Raw genomic sequence first — 24,691 nt, forward strand, 5'->3', positions numbered from 1 at the left:
AAAACGTAATCAAAATTGACAACTCAATCATATAATCAACTTGTGTAAATTATATCATGTCAGATAATACTTCCCCAAGTATTCTACTTTTTAGATTATGCAATTACTTCCCATCAACTCCTGTGAACTATGTACAGCTTATTTTGTTGGATATACTTCCTCCAGTGTTCTACTCTACAGATTATGCAATAAGTGCTTCCCTTGGAGAGGAATCAACAATAACGATTATATGATTTCTAGAAACGTCAATATGAATCACATATTAAGTGAGCTTACAATGAGTGCGTTAAGAAATCTGATTTTTCTGTTTAATACGAATTTTACAAATGGCTTATGCTTCTTTCCTCCAAGTGCATTTGAAGGAAGAAGCCTCGTAATAATTACAACACCAAAATCAAGAAATCCTTAAATATTAGGTTTATGACAAATAGATTGGTCCAAACCCATTCAAGGATACATGATCACAGAAGAGTATCGATGTGGAAAATAGCCCCATTATAGGGCTATGCCACTGTAGGGATGGAAAAGAATTAACAGAAAAGCTATGCTAGACAGAAAAGTCACACAAAGGACATAGTATACAGCATATCTCCGTTGACCTAAGCTACAAAGTTTGCAATAAATGAGTAGCGAAGCGCTTTCTGTTTTCTAAGTTGATGCTCTCATAGGCATTTGCAGCATGAGCAGCTGCAGTCTCACTAATATTACAATAATCATGAGAGACATTTCCAAGCCCGTGATTCCTTCCTTCGCTGGAAATACATCTTTGTTGAGTTCCAGATAATGATAAACCATCAGAGTGTTGAAGTCCCAAAGTGAGTGATACACCACCACTTCCAGAAAACTTGGGGGTAAATGCCTCTTGTCCATCGTATCTGTTCAAACAGCCACTTCCACCACTATCTGCAAGTGCCATGCCACTGTGAACAAGAATGTAATTCTCACTACTGTGCCTTTCATCATTAAATTTGTCGTTTTGGCAGCTTCCCTCCATTTTGAAACCTAGAATTGAACTCATATTTGGAGAAAATTGATATGTAGAACCTTCAATTCCACTCCTAGCCTTCTTAAACTTCCCTGGTGTCACACCCTCATCCCGTACATCATGAAACACCTCATCATTTGATACCCCTTCTATGCTGAATGCTTGACTTCTGCCATATCTCATATCAGGAGAATGCTCCGACTTCAAACCACTGCTTACTGATATGTTTTGTTGCTCACAGACAACATCCTCTGCATCAGTTTCAAGTTGCGTTGTCTTGGTATGCTTCTGATCTTCACTGTTCTGACTATTTTCAGATCCTTCCTCTGACTTTGTATCTGCCTTGCTATCACCACTTTTCTTGTAGTCCTTTTCAGCTGATGAATGTCCTAACTCAGCTTCCTTGATTTCTTCCATATATATTTCTTCTACCATGGGCTTCCAGAGACGGACACGTGCATTTATGAACCAATTTGAGACCTACATTGTAACAAATTTTACATTCCATGGGAAAATATCAAGTCAACTTACAACAATGAAGAGTCAGTAGATCTGTGACACTCAAAGTTACCAATCTTATCAAATAAGGCTGTAGAAAAACATAAGGATTTTAATAAATAAATATAGTTCTTCCATCAAACAAATACCTGGCTTCTTGTCAAACCTGCCTGCCTTGCTAGCATATGTTTGTCAGCATCTTTGGGATACCTTATGTGCAGAAAATTAGGTAATTAATTATAAAAGCATTAAAACCCACTATTATAAGACTCATAAATAAAGATCTGCTGAATTAAAGATAAGATCGGTTCAATTAGACATTTATCTTAGTATTTGGAAAATATCCAAGTCATTTCAATGATATTTAGACATATTACCTAATAGACTCAGCCTAACTATGCTATTTTAATTTGTGCCCATGCATTGACAGCCTAGATATTTGAAAGGAAACTTGAATTAGAAAAATGTTCTAACAACCCAAGGACTAATTGTGAAAAAGTAAAATTCCAATAACAAACAGTAAAACAGCCATACTTAAACAATGCTAGATAAACCCTTCAAAAGTTATTCCTGCATCCTTTGTCACTCTCTCTTTCACAGTAGGTGATACCCAGTATTGCCTATTCGCATTGGTCTGTATGCTATGGTGTATACAGTAATTTATTATTCTCTGCAGGACTGTAACTTCAGATACATTTTCAAAAAGGATAAAAAACAGATATTCCATAATGCAATGATTGAAACAAAGCACTCACGGATGAAGGAAATGCTCAAATAACCATGCTCGTAGGACAGAAACTGCTCGCTCTGGCAAACCTCTCTGTGGCCTCCAGGCAGGTTGTTGAATCATTCCTAGTTGTTGAAGAGCTCGCTGCTGCCTCAGTTGTTGATCTACAAATCGGAGACGAGATGTTTCACCTTTACCATTTCCTGCCATATCTTCCTCACCCAAACTTTTGCTGGACACACAAATTTGACCCACAATTGCATCTCTCAAGCATCGGAAGTGCCTAGAGATAGTTCCAAGAGCAAGGGAAGTGTATGTCTTTGCAGTCCCAAACCCAGTCACAGTTTCAAATGATGAAACTACAATTTGCATTTGTTGGTAGTATTGTTTGTACTTTTGATCCACCTGTATCAGAAAGTATAACAGGCAGGTGCATAATTATTGTTGCTCAGGTTATCACAATATAAATAAAGACAAACCAACTTAGCTTTCAGTAGAACTCGAGAGGCAACACTAAATGTCATCAAAAATTACATAATAAAGAATGCATTACCAGTTTATGCCTATGCTTTGGTCCAAACAGAAAAAGAAACAGCAATTTATTTACTATTTTCAGCTCGCCAAATTATAAAAATTGTTAAGAGATAGTGAGGAAGGCCTTGCATAGGGCACTGCAAAGCCTGAATCCCTTTCTAAAAAGGATCAAAGACTCATGGCATGTGATCGGGAGAAGTTTTCAATGAGAACCATTTCCATTAAAGGTTTCCAAATCTTAATGGCAACAATATAGTAACTTAGCAACCAGGATTGTATTTTAGGGCATTTTTCCATGAGGTGTGGAGGCACAGGAAATTAGTTACACCCTGACTGTTTCTTCAGTCCTCGTAAATCAGTAATCTGTTCGGAATGCTGTCACAAATGTATGTGCTAAATTGTATCCCTTTGCTTTGCTATGTTCAAGAAAGGCAGGCTTATTGGGAAGGTTATCCCTTTTGTCTGCATGCAAATGAAATTTATTGGGATAGGTTTACCGTATGCCCTCTATTTACATAGCAAATGGAAGTTTGGAAAGATTCTCCCTTTTTCTTGTCATTTGGTACGAGATAAAAGGATGGATGGTGATCTAAGTTACCTGACATGTCCTTAACCCCCAGCCCCCGGGGTCACGTATTTCACTTGTCAGACATGAAACATGCATGACACATGTCCGACACACATTTGACTTGTGTCGGACATGAGCACTACTCGTGTCCCAAAATTTGGACACATGTTTGGTGAAAAAACAGCCCATTGCTTCTTAAAATCGATTTTTTGCCTCATTCTCACGCAATTCAGTCACAGGTTTGGAGCTCTCAGTGGTTTTGGAGTGCAACTAAGAGCGATTAAGTGGTTGTAGAGGGGTTTCCAAGCGCTAGGAAGTGGATTTGTCCAGGCCCTACTAATGTTGTGTAATTAATGGTAATGTTAAATTCTTAAAGTAAAAGGATAAGAAATGAAAGAGAAAGGAGAATTCCTACTAATACTATGTAATTAATGGTACTGTTAAATTCTTGAAGTAAAAGGATGAAAATGAAAGATAAAGGAAAATTCTCCTTTATCTTTCATTTTCATCATTTTAATTAAATGTTTAACATTGCCATTAATTGTTTCACGGTGTTTGAGAGTGGTTCTAATCTTATTGGATTACGTATGGAGAAAGTAGAATTCTAGATCCCATTCAAAATCCAGCAGACTTAACAGTTTTCAGGATCTCAGGGTTCGGGGGATTGCAACATTTCCATTTGATTTTGTCATGTATGAGAGCATGGAACTAGACTTTAATCAAGAACAAAAAGCCCTCTATATGCCTCAATGTTGGTGTCAATGATAGTTGAACTACTCTATCATGACCCTAGTAAAAACAGTGAATTATGGTCCCAAATTCTCAAAGGTAAAACACGACAAATATGAGGTAAATGATGTTAAATGCGATTAAATATATGGTAGTTCATAAGAGGCTTGATTTATAAATACTAAATATGTTGACATATAGAGGATATGCAGCATCTTTCTGGATTGTGTTAAACAGCTTAATAAGTGTGATATAGAGAAAGCCCATTTGGAAGAAATTCAAATATCATGCCAATATCTAAAAAGGATAAAAGAATACTTTTTCAAGTTACACATTGTTCTCCCTTTTGTCTAAATGCAATGAGCAGGTTATTGCAATGCTTATCCCCTTTATTTGCATGGTAAAGAGGATATTTTCAAGAAAGTTACCCCTTTTATTTATAAGCTGGTATTATGTAAAATGATGGATTGCAATTTAGTTGAAATAAATATGGAACATGGTACTTAATAAATGCAATGGTCCCAGAGTTTCAAAGACCTATGGAACTCCAACAGAAACTAAAAACAGGAAAAGCATGAGGTAAGTAACGATAAATGCAATTAATTTATGGTGACTCATAGAAGGCTTGATAGAAACAGGCACCTGTAATGTGTGTGAAAATTCCTAGACTCAAAAGAACCCCTAGTGCAGCAAATATGAATCTACTTCACCTACTTGATTTTTTAAATTACATTCACCAAGTTATTCTTCTAAATACTGAAGCAAATTACTTTTGCAGCCTACACAGATTAAATATTTGATCTCATGAAACAGAAAACAGAGCAAAGAACAAGATACGTAGGACACACTTATTTTTGGACACAGTAGTCCCCGGAGAAACCCATTGCGGGAAAACCGGTGCAGTAGCTCTAAGGGTTTATTATTATGCAAGAGAAATATCTGAATACAAATCTAGGATGCTCATCTAGCAATCCTTTACACAGAAAATACTGACGGAAAATCTGAGTGAGTTTTACCTCACTTCACCCAACAGAATTCCAGCTGATCTGGCACAAGACTAGCTAGCCTCGGCTATTTTTGCGTTGGCTCTGCATCAGCCCTACATCACCTTGTCTGCCCTCTCTGTCAGCTCTCCCACCTATTCCGGCAATTCCCAGCAGGTCCAGCAGTTCCCGAAAGTTTCAGCAGTTATGGATTCTGTGTGACAGGCAACTTTTCTGTGTCAACTCTCCCGGCTACTGCATTGTCTCTCTGCAAGCTCTCTCCACCTCTCCGTTCTGTATTTTCCGGAAAGTCCTTCTCCCGAATTCTCTTTGCCCCTCAGCTGCGAGATCTCCCCAATCGATTTTCCTCCTGAGAACTTCTCACCTCAGAAAATCGATTTCCTCAATCTCTTTGTGTGTCTCCAAATGAACCCCAAGCCTCCATTTTATACTTTTCCTATTGAGTCTTTAACGGCCGAGATTAAGTCTCTAATCAACAGCTAAGATTAAAACATGACTTGATCCGCCTTATAAACCATTCTCACCCATATTTTGATTAATACCCATTAATATTTTAATTTCCCTAAGCTTGGAGTTAGGAACCCCATTAAAAATATTAATTATTTTAATAAAATACAATCTGGGTGGAACTTCACCAAACGGTTTCTGGGTTCTTTGAAACTCATGTGCCTTAGCCTATCCACCAATTTTCAAGGCTACAACACTTCTGATGCTACCAAAAACTAACACTCCCTCTTAGCGAGGAAAGTGCTTTAGTAACAATGTCCACCTGCATGCTGCTCTGTTTCTGAAGCGCCTCCTTTCTGCACTGTTGTTGCCACCAACATTGTGTTGATGCTGCAACTGTACTGCTACCAATGACACTGCCACTGTCACTATTGCATCTATACTACATCTCCCTCTCAAACGTTGCATCTGCTATGTTGCTAATGTTAGGATATTCCGACACATAGGATATAGTTAAGTTCAACTTGGTCTAGTATAGAGTTAGGTTAGAGTTAGGTAAAGTGTGTTTCTTTACCGTTGTACATTTTGTAACTTACAATCCGACGGTCACGATATGTAGTGATCCGACGGTTCACTCTCACCTCGGTATTACCGACACTTGATCCGTGGCTTGACACCCGATTGGTCCATGAGTTCTATTTAAAGCGCATGGAGGGTCATTGTTCGTGTAATCCGTGCATGAGAGAAGCTTATGTAAATTTTCATTCTTTGATTAATAAATTGTCTGTACCCACGTTGGGACAGGCCGTGGACTGTTTCCCTCCTTGCACTCTGAGGGTTTTAACCACGTCAAAAATACTGGTGTATTGATTTGAGATCTGGTTGTGAGCGGTGTCCTTTTGGTATTCTTTCTGAGGAATTTACCCTGTAAATTCCTACATGGTATCAGAGCTATTTGAGGGCCGTGTCCGTTGGTGATCCAAATCTGAAGCCGGTAGAACTGCATGCGGCTGTCGTTTCCTAGATCTGCTGTTTCTGACTGCTTTCGGGCCGAGAGGACTGCTCTGTTGCGTTCGGAGCATCTGTTTCAGTGAGGAACCCCTTTCGTTTCACGCGAAAAGGTTTCCGGTAGCCCTAGCTGCGTCATTTTTCAGATCGGGAGGTATACAGTGTTTTTTTTTGCAGTTTACTGTCATTTTCTCTCTGCTTATTTCGGTTTCGGTTTATTTAGCCTTTTTTTTCCGGATCTATACCTTTCATTTCTGCGTATGCTCTTTGCCCTGCGACTCTGTGCGATCTGGGCAAATCAGAAACAGAAAGAAAGGATTTTTCTCATGCGTATGCTCTTTTCCCTGCACCTTAGTGTGATCTCGGAAAATCAGAAACATTGAGAAAAATATTTAGTTTTTCGGCTAAAAGCTAACTTTGAGATTTTTTTTAAAATTTCTAGTTTTTTGGCTAAAGCTAACTTCGAGCCGTAAGGTTCGTTTTTCTTTGGATATTCGTGTTGGGTTTTGTGTTTTGTGTTTTGTAGGGGAAAAGAGTCTTCCCAAGGCAAGCACGCAAATCGAGGCCCCCCCCCCCCCCCTCTCTCTCTCTCTCTCTCTCTCTCTCTCAAATATTTTGTATAGATCAATTGGTTCAAAGACCTTTTAAGAGAGTAGAGGTCTTGGGTTCAAGTCTCCATTTTGTGGGGGCGGATTTTTTCATTCCCGCACATTCGCGCACTTTGCCGGCAACGTCAACAATTTTTTTTTTCAAAAAGCCATAACTTCTTCATCCGGAAGCCTTTTTCAGAGCCGTTTTTTTTAAAACCGCCTATTTTTTCGAGATCTATCCATTGGACCACTTACTTTCAGCATCTTCAGCTTCAGTTGTTTTTCAAAAAATGGAAAGTCCATGCCAAGTCATTCTTGACAGCACTAACTACTTCCAATGGGTAGCCTACATGGGAGATTTACTTAGAAGTAAAGGTCTCTTCAGAATAGCCACAGACCAAGAGAAGAAACCCAAAGATGAAGACAAGGCCGAAAAATGGGAAAATCGACAAGATCAAGCACGTGGTTTGATAGGAATGTCTGTTTCTCCTGATCTTAGATTCCACATTGCAGAAATTGAAACTCCTCATGAAGCATTAGAAAAACTTGCTAAAGTTTTTGGGATTAAAAATGAAATTAGAGCCCATCAACTTGAGAATGAGTTGCTTACTTTGGATCCTAATAATTTTTCTTGCATTGAAGATTTCTTGTCCAAATTCAAGACCCTTAGATATCTCTTGGAAGGTGTTAAAGTTAAGAAAGAAGATGGTAACCTTATTTATTCCATCCTTACTAAGTTGGGACCAGCCTACTCTGTATTTGTTTCCACTTTCCATTCTACCAGGGAAGCTTTCATTTGTCAAGGCAAAGACTACAAGCCCCCTTCCTTTGACTCCTTTTGTGATTCCTTAATAAGAGAACAAGAAAAACTCTTACACCTTGGTCTTCTTAATCTTGGAAACTCTTCCTCGAAAGCGTTAGCCGCCCAGCAGCAACCAAATTCAAAGAATCCTAAGAAGTCTTATCCTCAAAGGAATGGTCCTAAACCAACTCAGCCTCAAGATGAAAGATCATTTCAGCAATATGACAAGACCAATAAAAACAAATGGAAGAAGACTGACAGACATTGTAACTTTTGTAATCGAGATGGCCACTTAGAATCTAAATGCTTTAAGAAGATGGAAGCCTTGGAAGCCGCAATGAAGAAACATAACATCCATCTGGAGCCTACTTCAACTTCAACTTCCGGAACGGCCTTTTCTGCATGTCATCGTCAATCATCTCAGTCTGGTTATGCATTAAATGTATCTTCTTCTTCTTCTCATTCTCATGAGTGGCTCATTGATTCTGGAGCCTCTTGTCACATGGCCAAAAACCAAGCCATGTTTTCTTCTTTAAATGATTGTAACACCAAAAATATATATGTTGGTGATGATAGATCTCTTAATGTTGTAGGGACTGGAACTGTTCATCTAGACAATGGTCAGTTCAATGATGTATTATGTGTTCCAAACTTATCCTGCAACCTTCTATCTGTCTATCAGATAACTCATTCAGGTGAAGGTAAAATTGTTGAATTTTCACCTCATGATGTTGTAATCAAGGATCTAAAAGATCCTAAACAGATTCTAGCTACTGGTCTTGCTGATGATTCCAAAAGGTTGTATAAGTTTCACAACTTTGGGTCATCCCATCTTCCCTCAGTATTTGTTGCTCATAATGATGAAGTGAGCAAACTTTGGCATGAGCGGTATGGTCACTTAAACTATCGCTCCCTTCAGCATCTATGTAAAGAAAACATGGTGACAGGTCTTCCTATGGTATCTTGCAAAGATGGTGTTTGTTCCGGATGTGTACTCGGAAAACATCATCGGGACAGTTTTGACAAACGTGCCTCTTGGCACGCCTCAGCCCCTTTACAGCTTGTGCACAGTGATTTATGTGGTCCTCTTCCTGTTGCTTCATTCTCTGGCTGCAAGTACTTCTTAACTTTCATTGATGATTTCTCTAGACGCACTTGGGTATACTTCTTAAAACTCAAGAGCGAAGTATTTACCACCTTTTTGGCCTTCAAAGCATTCGTTGAAAAACAATCTGGACATCAAATTCTTAAGCTAAGAACTGATAATGGTGGAGAATATGTTAAAAATGCATTCATCAACTTTTGCACCGAAAATGGAATTCAAATGCAACATACTGTTCCATACACTCCACAACAAAATGGTGTAGCTGAAAGGAAAAATCGCACCTTAAAGGAAATGGCTAATTGTATGCTGCAATCTAAAGGACTCAGTCTTAGTTTTTGGGCCGAAGCAATTAATTGTGCAAATTATATAATCAATCGCACTCCTACTAAGGTTCTAGAGAATATCACTCCAGAAGAAGCCTGGAGTTCCATTAAACCAGATGTAAGTCACTTTCGTGTGTTTGGAAGTGAAGCATGGGCCCATATTCCAGATGAAAAGCATAAAGCCTTAGAACCTAAGAGTGAGAAATGTACTTTTGTTGGATATTCTGAAGATGTAAAAGGCTATAGACTTATTCCATTTAAGTCCAAAAATGTTATCATTAGAAGAGATGTAAAATTTGATGAAAATAAATCGGCCTGCGAGCCTAGTCCGGCGGATGTGCCACCTCTTCCTATCTCTTCTATCTTTGAAAACATTTCTTCTTCTGATGATGAAAGCGAGGATGATAATCCTTCCCCACCTTCTCAGGATCCTCAACTTCCAAGATGGGTCTGTGCTACTCGGGATGCAGCAGGTGATCTTGCCGGTGATCCTACAGATCAGCGACGTACACGTTCTCAGTTTGAAAGAGCCTCTTCTTTACTGGCTCAAGCTCCAGTAAATCATGATCCTGACACTTTTGCAGAAGCTTCAGGCCATCCACATTGGGAAACAGCTATGAATGAAGAATATCATTCATTGATGACAAATGATACATGGGATCTTGTTCCTCTACCAAAGGGACGCAAACTTGTTAGATGCAAATGGGTTTACAGAACCAAGTATGGACCAGATGGGAAAGTTGATAAACATAAAGCTCGTCTAGTTGCTAAGGGCTTTTCACAGGTTGAAGGCATTGACTACACTGAAACCTTCTCTCCAGTTGCCAAAATGAACTCTATCCGCCTTGTTCTTTCCCTTGCTGCCTCTTTAAAATGGGAAGTCCATCAAATGGATGTTAAATCTGCCTTCTTGCATGGTGACTTGCAGGAAGAAATCTATATGGAACAACCCATTGGCTTCATACAAACAGACTCCAGCCTCGTTTGTCGACTTAAGAAATCCCTTTATGGCCTCAAGCAAGCTCCTCGAGCTTGGTATGCCAAAATGGATAGCTTTCTTTTAGAATCTGGCTTTTCTAGGTGTCATTCTGACAATACTGTCTACACCAAGAAAGTGGGCAACTCTCTCATCATCCTTGTTCTTTATGTTGATGATCTTATTCTTACTGGTAGTGATCCCAACCTTATAAAACATGTGAAGTCCAGCCTTAAAAAGAAATTTGAAATGACAGACTTAGGACACTTACACTATTTTCTCGGTCTTCAAGTCTTGCAATCCCAAGAGGGTATTGTCCTTTCCCAGTCCAAGTATGCTTGTGATATTCTTCGTCATTTTCACATGGAAGACTGTAAGCCAGCCCCTTCTCCCTTTCAGTCTGGAGTCAAACTTTCAGTCTCTTGTACTTCTCCTGAAGTTGATGCTACCTTATACCGTCAACTTGTCGGAAAACTCTTGTATTTAACCCATACTCGTCCTGATCTTTCCTTTGATGTTGGCCTTGTTGCTCGTTTTATGCAAAACCCCCGTGAAAGTCATTGGAAAGCAGCTAAAAGAATACTTCGTTATGTTCGAGGAACAATACAGTTTGGGATTCATTACAGTGCCAAAGCAGCTCCTCTGTTAATTGGTTTCACTGATTCTGATTGGGCTGGTGACCTTGATGATCGGAAGTCTACTGCCGGTTATGTCTTCACTCTTGGTTCAGGACCTATTACATGGGCTTGTAAGAAACAGGCTGCCATTTCTCTTTCGTCAGCAGAAGCAGAGTATCGTGGTGCCGTGGAAGCTAGTAAGGAAGCCTTGTGGCTTCGTCAGATCCTATCAGAGTTTGGCTTTGAGCAGCAGCATCCAACCACACTTTGGTGTGATAATCAAAGTGCCATTCAGCTATGCAAAGATCCAGTCCAGCATCAGCGCAGCAAACACATTGAACTACACATGCACTTCATCAGAAAGCTCATTCATGACCATGTTCTTGAAGTGCAATATTGTCCAACGGATGATCAGGTTGCAGACATCTTCACAAAGGCTCTCACAGAAGCGAAGTTCACTAAACTTCGATATATGCTTGGAGTTCAGGAAGTTGTCACTAAGGGGGGATAGGCTCTAGTGCCTCCTTCCTTCTCCTATTGTGTCATATTTGTAAATCCTTCAATCCTATCCCAAGTTGTTCTTAAGGGGGGATGTTAGGATATTCCGACACATAGGATATAGTTAAGTTCAACTTGGTCTAGTATAGAGTTAGGTTAGAGTTAGGTAAAGTGTGTTTCTTTACCGTTGTACATTTTGTAACTTACAATCCGACGGTCACGATATGTAGTGATCCGACGGTTCACTCTCACCTCGGTATTACCGACACTTGATCCGTGGCTTGACACCCGATTGGTCCATGAGTTCTATTTAAAGCGCATGGAGGGTCATTGTTCGTGTAATCCGTGCATGAGAGAAGCTTATGTAAATTTTCATTCTTTGATTAATAAATTGTCTGTACCCACGTTGGGACAGGCCGTGGACTGTTTCCCTCCTTGCACTCTGAGGGTTTTAACCACGTCAAAAATACTGGTGTATTGATTTGAGATCTGGTTGTGAGCGGTGTCCTTTTGGTATTCTTTCTGAGGAATTTACCCTGTAAATTCCTACAGCTAACACTGCATCCGTACTGCAACTCAGTTGCTAAGAGAAGCAACTGAAAAACATCCAAAATTAGTTGAACTTAATTGTGTTCAACATAATAAAATGAATGTTGGAATCTGACTGTTGTTGATTCTAACCCTCTGAATCTTCTACGCTACCGTTGACTCCTAAACTGTGCCAATTGCATTGTCGTGAACCTTGCTCTGCGCTAATCAGTCTCTAGTCCCCAACTACTACATCTGTTCTCCAAACACTCCACTGCATTATCTGACACTAAGTCCATCTCGGTACTGCTGAATCTTGGGCTCCCATAGCAAGGAAATTGATCCAAGAGGTGGACTCCTCAAGGATCCTGCCCACATGTAGTCCTCCCAAATACAACTCAATATTGCCCCATCTCCCTCCTGGAGATGCGTGGGCACTCATGGCAAACTCTTCCTCGTCAATCTTTGTTGAAGCAACCTTGGGATCATGTTTCTCACCCTTGTCCTTTTTCTTCAAGGGACACTGGGATGCATAGTGGCCCATCTCGCCACAACTAAAACATTTCACCTTCGAAATGTCCTTTCGCTTTGGCTTCTGCTACCCCTTTGATGTTAGAGTCGCATTCTCCTCCTCCTTCTTCGTCTTTGTGCCACTCCCACTATTGCCACTTAGGTTGACCTTCACTAGGTCCCTCCTTAACTCCTCGTGTTGAAGAGCCGCCCACATCTCGTCCCATGAAGGTAGTTTTTCTCTGCCCAATATGCTTCGGACGAAAACTTGTCATTCATCTAAGACTCCATTTAGGGCTATCCTCACCATCATGGTTGGCTGAGGAGTGGACCCCACTGCATCAAGTTGGTCTCTAGTGTTCTAAAGACGCTGAAGATATAGGTTCACCCCTTCTCCTTTCTACATCAAGGTCCGCTGCAACTTCTACTCTAAATACATCTTCCGCTGTTCGAAAGAGCCTTCATACAGAGAAGACAAGGCTTCCCACATCTCCCGGGTTGTATCCTTCCCTGCAAGTGTGAGACCACATGATCTCGAACTCCATCGAGAATGAACCTCTTTGCCTTCCCCTGCTCAGCCTTGTACTTCTTATTTTGATCGTTGTTAGCAGGAACGGCTACAACACTTTTGACGTAGGCCTCGAGATCATATTCCTCCAGAACAGCTAAGATTCTGGTCTTCCGTATGACATAGTTGGAGGCTCCGCCAACCTGTCCTGATATCTAAGCCCATGCGATGCCATCTCACCCATCTGTCGAGCTGACTCCTCTAGTCACTGCCTAGCACTGCTCAGCAAGTGATAAATTCGAACTTCCTGGCGGAAAGTTCTCTAAGGAGAAAATTCCCCTTCTATGTGTCTTTGTTCTTTTCGAACGGATTTCTGCCCCAGCAGAAACTACGCCCTTCAAGCACTGCGCTGAGGCTCTGTGCCACTCCCTCTACCTCTTCAAACTCACGAACTGGAAATCGTACCTCTCTGTCGTCTCACTCAAAGAGAGATTTCCTCAGATCTGCTTCCTGGCAACGACTATGCAATCCCTTCAAGGGGATTCGAATTGCTGCCAAGTGCAACTTTTGGCCTCACTGGTCAACACTTGATCTTCTCTTCCTGTTTCAAAATCAATGATCTGATACCATGTGAAAATTCCTAGACTCGAAGGAACCCCTACTGTAGCAAATCTGAATCTACTTCACCTACTTGATTTTTTAAATTACATTCATCGAGTTATTCTTCTAAATACTGAAGCAAATTACTTTTGCAGCCTACACTAATTAAATATTTGATCTCATGAAACAGAAATCATAGCAAAGAACAAGATACATAGGACACACTTACTTTTGGACACAATAGTCCCCGGAAAAACTCAATGCGGGAAAAACCGGTGCAACAGCTCTGAGAATTTATTATTATGCTGGAGAAATATCTGAATACAAATCTAGGATGCTCATCTAGCAATCCTTTACAGAGAAAAAACCGTCAAAATATCTGAGTGAGTTTTACCTCACTTCACCTGGTAGAATTTTGGTTGATCCGGCACAACACTGGCTAACCCCGGCGATTTCTACGTTGGCTCTACGTCAGCCCTACCTCACCTTCTTTGCCCTCTGCGTCAACTCTCCCGGTTGTTCCTGAAGATCCCGGCAGTTACGGATTCTGCGTGACAGACATCTTTTCTGTGTCAACTCTCCCAACTACTACGTTGCCTCTCAGCAAGCTCTCTCCGTCTCTCTATTCTGTATTTTCCGGAAAGTCCTCCTCCCAGATTCTCTCTGCCCCTCAGCTGCAAGATCTCCCCAATCAATTTTCCTCTTGAGAACTTCTCACCTCAGAAAATCGATTTCCTCAATCTCTTTGTGTGTCTCCAAATGAACCCCAAGCCTCCATTTTATACTTTTCATGTTGAGTCTTCAACAGCTGAAATTAAGTCTCTAATCAACGGCTAAGATTAAAACATGACTTGATTCGCCTTCTCTATCATTCTCATCCATACTTTGATTAATACCCATTAATATTTTAATTTCCCTAAGTTTAGACTTGGGAAACCCATTAAAAATATTAACTATTTTAATAAAATACAATCCGGGTGGAATTTCACCAAACGGTTTCTGGGTTCTTTAGAACTCAAGTGCCTTAGCCTCTCCACCAATTTTGAAGGATTTCGAGTACCTTTTTAGATTGTATAAATCCTGGTTTAACAAGTGTGACAAAAGAGGTCTAATTAGACATATATCATACTAAGATCTAAAAAGGATAAAAGAATATGTGCTCAAGTTACATGGTGTTCCCCTTTTTGTCTGCAAAGGGTGTGTTATTGGCAGTGTAGCATGAGAACATGCTCTTCTAGGTGGAGGTTACACCACTCACACTTGCCACATTTCTGGGACTGGGAAACTCAGTATGGGATGTTTCCTTGTGTCCTAGGCACTGTCCTGAAAGTTCCAACAGTTATGGATTCTGAGTGACATGCAGCTTTTCTGCGTCAGCTCGCCCGGCTACTGCGTTGCCTCTCTGCAAGCTCTCTATGCCTCTCTATTTTGTATTTTCCGGAAAGTCCTCCCGAATTCTCTCTGCCCCTCTGCTGCAAGATCTCCCCAATTGATTTTCCTCCTGAAAACTTCTCACCTCAGAAAATCAATTTCCTCAATCTCTCTGTGTGTCTCCAAATGAACCCCAAGCCTCCATTTTATACTTTTCTTGTTGAGTCTTCAATGGTCGAGATTAAGTCTCTAATCAACGGCTAAGATTAAAACATGACTTGATCTGCCTTCTAGATCATTCTCACCCATATTTGGATCAATACGCATTAATATTTTAATTTCCTTAAGTTTAGACTTAGGAACCCCATTAAAAATATTAATTATTTTAATAAAATACAATCTAGGTGGAATTTCACCAAACGGTTTCTAGGTTCTTTAGAACTCATGTGCCTTAGCCACTACACCAATTTTCAAGGCTAAAGCACTTCCGATGTTACCAAAAACTAACAATGTGTTGATGACATCAAGGATTTCAAGCATCTTTGTGGATTGTATAAATCTTGGTTTAACAAGTGTCACAAAAGAGGTCTAATTGGACATATATCATACTAAGATCTAAAAAGGATAAAAGAATATGTGCTCAAGTTACATGTTGTTCCCCTTTTTGTCTGCAAAGGGAAGGTCTTAGTTGCATGAAGACATGCTCTTCTGGGTGGAGGTCACACCACTCACACTTGCCACATTTCTGGGACTAGGAAACTTAGTATGGCATGTTTCCCCGTGTCCTAGGCACTGCCACCCAAAATGGGGGATGCCAAGACACCACCCCATGATTTTTGCCCAATGGCCTTCAAAAAGTTATAAATAGAAAAGATTAAAAATAAAATAGAAATTTACACCAATGATAAATTTATAGTTATCAGCAATTTATTGCCAAAGTTCTCGAGTTTGAATTATTAGCAATATCAGGGAAAATAAGGGAAATTATCAAAAATTATCATGAAACTTGAAAAAATACAAAAATAATCATTTTTTTCAATTTTTTAAACTTCTAAAGCAACATCAACATCAAACAAACACATCGTCAAATAAATATGAAAATAAAAATACAATATAAAAATTATAAGATGTCAAATGGTACATCACACATCAATACTGAAATATATTTGTCCTGCATCATAAGTCCATATAGGATAATAAAAAATTACATCAAGACAAAAGTAAATGTATCTCATGAGATGATCATTGCGTGGCATCTAGATACTACAACGTTAATCATGTTAGTTTCCCTACGAACCTAGCACCCAGCATTTAATTCCTAGAAAAAAACTTGCTAAATAAACACACAGCTAGGTTCCTAACAAAATATTTAGAGGAAGAAAATATAACAATCTCAATAACAATGATACAAACAAATTTCCGCCCAACAAGTTTTTCATTAACAAATCCAAACTTACGTGGGCTCCCGTCCTGAAATAATGGCCCACCTAAGAAAATACATAATACAATAACCTAAATCTTATCCAGCAAATATTCCCTAGATTGGCATTTGATCTCTCCTACAAATCTAGATCTCCAGCCTCTCTACACTCCCTTGGATCCGGCACTATAGAGTATCACATGCCTCCTCCTGAGGCTAGTGTTGTTGTATGGTATCTATCTCCTCTTCTCATCCTTGCTTTTATAACTTTACAATGAGTTAAATCCCTAACCCTAACTCCTCGAAGTGATTGATGATTGAGATTAGATATCGCCTCACTTGAGATCAACAACTAAGACTAAAATTTACTAAAGTACTTAACTTTTCCTAAGTTTCTATTAGCTCAGTAAGCCAACATATTAATATGTGTTTTTTCCTAAGTTAGACTTAGTCTAAGTTGCATTAGCAACTTGCTCATACTTGAGCAAGTGTTCTAAAGAGAATGTGGACAACTTTTGCACGACTAGACACAAGGCCTATGCAACATAGTATTTAAAATCGATCGGTTCGAATTATAAACCAATCAAACCATCTGGTTCATTAGCTCGAGCCTTCGAACCCATAGAAAAATTGGGTCATCTCCTACCAAAAAGCAGTTTTTGGGTCTGACTGGCCATAAACTAGACAGTTTATGACGAAAACGGTCAGTTTTTCCATAAACTAGTTGGTTCCCTCATAAACCGATTGGTTTATTGCCAAGTCAACCGCGGACCCCACAGAAAGCAGTTTCTTGGTTTTTGAAGTGGTTTTGAGGGAAATTAGGGGTTGTTTCCCTCCAAAAACAACCCCTCCAAGCCTTTAAAAGGATGTCTCCCCTCTCATTTGCCTCACACATCTCATTTGGAGTTTTTGTGAGCTTCATTGGGAGCTTGGAGAGTGCTGAGTTTTTGCTAGAGTAGTGGAATAGCAAAGAGTTTGGGTTTAGTAGTAGCCACCATGCCTTCAAAAGCCAAGGATACTACATGGGCTCATTGTGATATGATTGATGGCAAAATGATCTGCAAATATTGCCAAAAATCTATTGAAGGAGGGGGTATTTACAAGTTCAAACAACACTTGGCTGGGATAGGAGGCCATGTAAAGCCATGTAGAGAACCAAATGAAGTAATAGGGCATATTAGGGCAGAATACCTTCATAAGTTTGAGACTCAAGTCACTCAACCAGCTGAGAAGTTTGTGACTCAAGCAGTTGAGTTCGATCCTGGTGAGAAGCGATCATGTTGATCACTGATATGTAGACTTGAAGTAGGCTAGTGGCCCCATAACTTGTAGCATTTTTTTGGACTCTAGAGGCCATTTAGAGGCTCATTGATTATGTATTTTGTTGTGGATATGTATTGCACTCAATGCCACTTTGATATATTCACCTTTACATGGTATATAGATGAGCAAACTTTGCATATTTCGTCTCTATTGGTTTGGAATCATGGTTTTAAATCTTAAAAATAGTTTTTTTCATTAAAAAATAATTATTTCATGTATTTTTTTTAAAGATTGGTTCATTGAGATATGACAAATCCCGATTTGACTGGTTTCGGTTTGAAACCCAATTTGGTAGGTGGATCAGTGCGGTCATCGTTTATGGTTTTGAATACTATTCTATGCAGAAGTACATGTTTGAGCTCCAGAAATCAACAAATCATGATGCACTAAGATATCAACAATCCCTCTACCCTTTTTATGGGCAAAGGTCACCACTGGCACGTTTCCTCTAGAAGCAATGGGTGGACATGTTCAGGTTGAGCCTAAGGTGGAAGGTGTACCTCTTAGAGATAAGGTGGAAGATGAAGTGGGATCTCTTCTACCTCTTCCCCTAGTTGCCCATCTATATGGAGGTGGCAACAATTGGTTGTGACACACTTTCAATGTCCTCCCCCTGCTCCAAATCTACATATCTTGGAAGTGGAACATCCTTTGATACATCCTCCTCCTCCAACTCATCAACGTCATGCCCAACCACTCAAGTGCCTCCTCCATGAGAGGCCTTTTGATCTCCACCATACACATACTTGTGGTGTCAAGTGCATCCTATGAAATGGCATCCATGCTAGGTACTTTGCTTATCTTCCTCATCCACAACCTAAGATTGTAGCAAACATAGGCCATGACATTGAAGTGATGAACACCTACACTATGAAGGATATCTTGTATTTAAAGGATCATGTCCATGTGCATAAATTAAATAAATGAAATTATAAAAACAAAATACAAAATACAAAAAAAAAATTGAACATTTCTAACTTGTTGCAGTTCTTGGAGTGTATCTTTCCAAAGATACTCCAATTGCGCTCACACCCTCAAGAGCTACATGTTGACTCAACACCCAAATTGCAAGTTTTTGCAACTCTAGGACTCTTTCGCCATAGTTTGTCCACCAAACATCTACAACATATAAATGGAAAGGAAGGACAGCAAATTATATTTATATTGAGTAACAAATAGATAGAAAGGAAAGACATTGAAATTTGAAAGTTTGAAACAAATTTTACTTGTAGCTTACCTGGAATCCTAACAATCTTGTCTTGGATAGCCATCCCATGCCCACATGTCCCAGCACTCAGCGTACGTATCTCAAATTCTTTGAAAATCTCCAAGTGTTCAATGGGAGTCAAAACCATATTCTAAACACATTAGAAAAATCCATCCATTACCTCTACATCAAACCTAAATCGACATGCATAAGAGTATGCGAGGTTGAGATAGATCCTGGCTGCATGAATCAGACGATGAAGAGTTTTGTTCCATTACTCATCAATCAATCCATATCTCAACTTGTCTAGTGAATTCATTTTCCCCCTTGTTGTCATAGTATTGAGTTTTGTTCCATTACTCATCAATCAATCCATATCTCAACTTGTCTAGTGAATTCATTTTCCCCCTTGTTGTCATAGTATTGATGGATAGCTTTGTTGGCCCTATCCATGGCCTCACGCAAGCAACCCATTATGGGTTTCTCACCATCAACCAAGTGAAAAAACTTTACCAAAGCTTCCATCCAAAAATTTTGATTGTGTCTCACAAGTTGGGTTATGGCTTTCCCATCCACTTTAGTGCTATAGACACACGCATCACACTCATTTGAAAGAAACATCCTTGTCAACTCCAACATAGAATTGTGGAGAGATTGAAGAGAACTTAAGCTAGTCGTGAAATGCAAGATAACGAGACAAACCAACTCCTTACTCCCTATGAACTATCTCATGAATGTAAGAACATATGTATGATCATATATATATATATATATATTGTAACACTCCTAACTAACTCAAAAATTTCCTTGATCCAAGGAATTTATCCCATGTCCTCTAGCATCAAAACAATGCAATGGGTTGCACAAGAAGTGCAATATAAGCTCTAATACCTCTACATGAGCAGCTTGCCAACAATAACATAATCAAAATTGTTTGTAATGACATGGAAAACATACTATGGACCAACCTATTACTTGGATGAAATTATCCAACAACTCACATAGTAACTATGCATCTTTAACATATGTAGATACATCAATAGATTTGATGAACATTGTCCTCTTGGGAAAATTAACCAAGAAACCAAGAAGGGACCTGCCCTTCCTATCTATCCAACCATCCAACATAACAATGCAACTTGTGGTCTCCCATGATTCCCTATGCGTAGCCAATCTCTTTGTGCAATCAACATTTTCCCCTTAAAGGAGAGGCCCTCTTATGTCATTATAGGAAGGGTCCTTGTACCGCTTACCAACAATTGGTAGCTCAGGTGGTTGGTAGCATCATATTCTCCCCTCCACCAAGAATCAATTTTTGCAAAGGGACATGTTGGCACTATTGCCTTAAAACCACAAGACAAGGGCTAGACTAAGATAAAACAATGGGGTGGGGTGGAGGCCACTGTCACCCCAGCACTCCACCTTTTGCTCTTTAGTGGAAATTCACCACAAGGGAGGCTTCCCAGTACGAGTCACCTAATATATATTCTAAGGCAATAGCTCAAAGGTGACAACTAGAATAGGCTCAGAAAAGAGCACTCAAATAAGAATTAATCTAAAGTGATAAGGAATATCGTACCCTCTAAGGAACCTACAAAAAAGGTTCATAGCCTAGGGTTTCGATAATATGCTACATAAAGGGAACTCTAAGGCATATAAGACAAAGAAAATGTTGTAAGATAGGAATGATCAACAAAAAGGGAGCCACAAGCATTCAACAAGGCCTAAGTTGAAGCCTTAATGCTAGATTCGGGTTTCCTAAGGTAGAATTGCGTAGGGTTTGTGACATTCTAACCATGCAAATGAAAAAATTTGATGTTGTAAGGTCCAACCAGTGAGAGAAACACCTCAAAACAAGCAAACGCTTCAACCCTAGTTGAATTCGGCCATATACCCTAGTGACTTGACTTGAAGGGTTGAAATTCATATTAGAGAGAAAAGAATGTAGTTTTTATAGTTCACCATTTATATGGAAGCCAGTGCCTACTAACTACTTGGGTAATGGAGTCTAAGGGAAAATTACTATGGAGATATCAAAACCCTTGAAAGGAGTAAGGGGGAAACGCTAAGTTTCCACTTTTAAAACCTTAGCTATCATTCAATACGATGATAAAAGCAAGATAAAAGCTCTCTAGGAGGTTCTCATGGGATGTTCAATATCCTTAATTAAATCATTCAACATGTCACCAAAAATTTCATATAAAAATATGCATTTAGACAAGGAATGTAGAAACCCTGGAAAAAAACAATGCATACAATAACCATAAAATGATATTCAACAATAAAAGTACTCACGAGATATCAATGAACAATCAATCCTTCATTATCTAAAAATGGCGTCTCCAAAACAAGGACTAGTCTCCAATAGCAAAATATCCACAAAGATCACATCTCCACAAGAGTAACAAGGTACGAGAACAAGGCCGAATTCTTTTAAGAGGCCAAAATAGTCCACAAGTGTTAATTTTAGGTATGTTCTATGCTAAGAGCAATTTATTTAAATTTTCACAGTTAGCTCCATATCTTTTCCAGATTAGCAATAACATCAGCATTAAAGTAAATTATAGATAGAACATAAACATAAATTGCAGAAGACAAGCCAAGACAAGAGGACACAAGATGTGGCGCCAGCCAGGGACAAACCCCAATGTGGGGAAACCCTTAATCAATTCTTCTTTTATGTTCTTCAATAGTTCAGCAGAGAAAGAGAGAGATAGTACATTTACAACAGAAGTCAACACTTTGACTTTCTATATCTATATGAGATCAGTTGAAGACATGTTGCTTCAACTGACTCTCCAAGGTGACTCCTTCACCTATCATAGCGTTGCGTCTTGTCCTCTTGCTGCACCATGCTGCACTTATCATGACCATGCTATGCACTTCATGTTGCTGCTCCTGTCACTGAGTTGCTCCAATCATTGAGCTACTCTTTATCACTGATCTGCATCAATGACTTCTATGCTGCACTCATCATACAGCATCCATCATTACTTTGCTGCCCCACCATGCTGCACCCTTGTTATCTGACTTACCCTCAACATAGTCATACTAACCCATGACAATAGCTTTGTCCATCTCACATTACAGCAGCATCATACAGCCATCTAATAGCTTGAGATCTCAACAGTATTATACACGATAGCTCCATATATTATGCTAATGATCTGAGTTCCTCAAATACCCATATGAAATGCTTGACTGTGATGTTATGGCCTGCAGCCTAACACACAGTTTTCTTGTAACAGCATAAACGTTATACTTGTTCTTCCAATGATACCCCAACAGGTTTGTTCCACTGCTCCTTTTAACTCAGCCTTCTAACAAGAAGAAACCACCCTCACACAGTTGCAAAAGGGATGCTCAAACAGTCCCTTAACCTATTCATGTTTCATGCTGCATTATGGTTCCTTCTACTGCGGCTAGGGCACAACAGAATTTTTACTTCAACGGTGGTTAGAACTCATGGTTGGACTGCGGCTTGAACAGCAGATCTGGTCTCTTTTTACCAGCGTATCAGGGCCTCCTTATTACTGCGTATAGGGCTGCTGATCAGCCCTCCCTTTGCTGCGGATAAGGCCTCTTCATAACAGTGGATAAGGCCTCTTCCTTTACTGTGTATACGTGCCTCCTTTGCTGCATAAAAACCCTTATTGACTGTGGCCTAGGGCACCCTTAATTGCTGTGGCTAGGGCACCCTTAAATGTGGCTAAGTCTTTCCTTTAGGACTGCATATGGGAGCCTTCTAGGACAGCAGATTAGGGCTCCTCAACAGCGGATAGATGAGGTCTCTTTTGACTGCGTTTAGCCCTCCTTTGTGCAAAGTATTCAACTGCGGATATAGGGTTGTATAAAGCATAGTTTTAAAATTCGGCCGATTCGAAACGGAAACGGCTGAGTTGATCCGTTACATTGCCCAGAGATGTGACTCGGTGGAGGAAACGGTTCAGTAGGCCAAGTCATGGCTGACTCGGCCAACTCGGTCATTTCCGTATTGACTCGGCCGAGTCATAACCAGTGGCCTGTAACCCCATCAAAACAACGATTTGACATTTTTTTAATGAAATTTTGAAGTGTTTGCTGATTGGTTTGGACTCCAATGTGTTTTATGAATTAGTTAAATGTTATTTGGGGTCCATTTCTCCCTCCCAAACCCTATTTAACACACTCAAATGCTCTCTACTATTGATATGCTATTCAAATTTCATGGTAATGTTAAATTCTTAAAGTAAAAGGATAACATTACCATGAAATGACTCAGGATGTTTGAGAGTGGTTTCGGCCTCATTGGATTTCATATGGAGAAAGTAGAATTTTAGATTTCATTCAAAATCCAGTAGACTTATCAGTTTTTCAGGATTTCAGGATTGGAGGATTGCAATGTTTCCATTGAATTTTGTCATGTATTAGGTATGGAACTCGTATTTAATCAAGAGCACCAATCCCTCTATGTACCTTGATGTTAGTGACATTGGTTGTCGAACTCCTCTGGGATTCGCTCCCAAACCAGGAGCTTCTGAAAATATCGCTCCCGCTCCCGTTTTCGCTCTCGCTCCCCACTTTCGCTCCTGCTCCCAATTTCCAAGTAACACTGAGCCAGATGATGTTGGAAACTCTAGCAGTAGCCAGTAGTACTGGTCACAGACTTTTGTTGTAGAGGCCATTTATAGCCTCCTTGGTTATGTGTTTTTGTTTTGATCTCTATATCATCATCGTGTATGTATTGGACAATGCATTGGGTGCCATTTTGATATAATGGATATATTCATGAGCCTACTTTGATCATATGTTGTCTTTTATCTATATTCTAATGCTGTGTGTTTGGAAACATGAATGAAAATCTTTAAAATTATGTGTTTTTATAAAAATTAAATATTTAATGTATTTTTTACAACGACCGAGTCATTGAAATCGAGCTGGCCGAGTTGATACCGAGTCGGAGTCGGAGTCGGAGTCGGAGTCAGGGTTTTAAAACATTGGTATAAAGACCACCTTTTGCTGCATAATAGGACCTGTGGTAGGGCTCCTTCCAACTGCAGCTAGGGCATCATCTACTTAGCCCAGCGTACTCTTAGTGTCTCTCCTACATCAAAAACCCAAAGACGTGGAGAGGAGGAGATCACATGAAGAGTGTGTATCTCAAATGACTTCAAGTCCTCGCCTATTTATACTAAAACGTAGATGATGAATAGACATGACTATTGGGCTTTTGAGCCTACATAAATTGTTGGCCGACTTGACAATTTGTCTTATAACACAAATAAATTCATAACTCCATGAATACTTGTCGGAATCAGATGATCGTTAGATCAATCCTACACCTCTCGATGAGAGGGATCCAAGAAAAATATCAGCTGCCATAAATATGATGACCCACATGGAGTTTGGTCCTAGTTGCCAATTTTAACAACAAGTGATGATGAAATGAAATGTGAGGTGACATTTTATTTATATGAGGTCTACCTCACCTAATTTTAGCTAAGAAGCCCCTAAAACAAGCTCGACAACGAGTAAACAAAAGTAAACTTCGAGACTAAATCAACATGAAATTATGCCAAAATATACCCACACGTGTGAGCCGTAAGTCTCAATTATGATGACAGCATGCCCTTTTTGGGCTCCAAATGTTAAGTGAAGGTGAAGAGACGTCTGAAGTTGTCTCCAAGCATCATGGTCATCCATCAGTTGAGGAGTAATCCTCAACTCCAACATCAAAGCAGCTCCAAAGGTCCCAAATCCAGCTAAGGCACCCCCACGTCATCTCCATGGATCTACAATGGTCAACATAGTCCTTCCTTCCTCTAGCATTAGAG

The 24,691-nt window shown here is 39.7% G+C and overlaps 1 protein-coding gene across 10 annotated transcripts in view; it reads right to left on the reverse strand.

Moving 5' to 3' along the window:
- Positions 1-278: 278 nt before the first annotated feature.
- The window catches only part of LOC149153819 (uncharacterized), a 100,943-nt gene continuing 76,530 nt past the window's right edge, over positions 279-24,691 (reverse strand). For all 10 annotated transcript variants that reach the window (XM_089439894.1, XM_089439899.1, XM_089439902.1 and 7 more), the window contains 3 exons: positions 2,239-2,615; positions 1,633-1,693; positions 279-1,465 (listed from right to left, as the gene is read on the reverse strand). In XM_089439894.1, coding sequence (XP_089296020.1) covers positions 605-1,465; positions 1,633-1,693; positions 2,239-2,615 — 1,299 coding nt within the window. In that variant the 3' untranslated portion in view covers positions 279-604. The remainder of the gene's footprint in view (positions 1,466-1,632; positions 1,694-2,238; positions 2,616-24,691) is intronic.

This window comes from Pinus tabuliformis, chromosome 9 (genome assembly GCF_031772625.1).
Source record: "Pinus tabuliformis cultivar Carrire ecotype Pingquan chromosome 9, CPIR1, whole genome shotgun sequence".
Lineage (NCBI taxonomy): Eukaryota > Viridiplantae > Streptophyta > Pinopsida > Pinales > Pinaceae > Pinus > Pinus tabuliformis.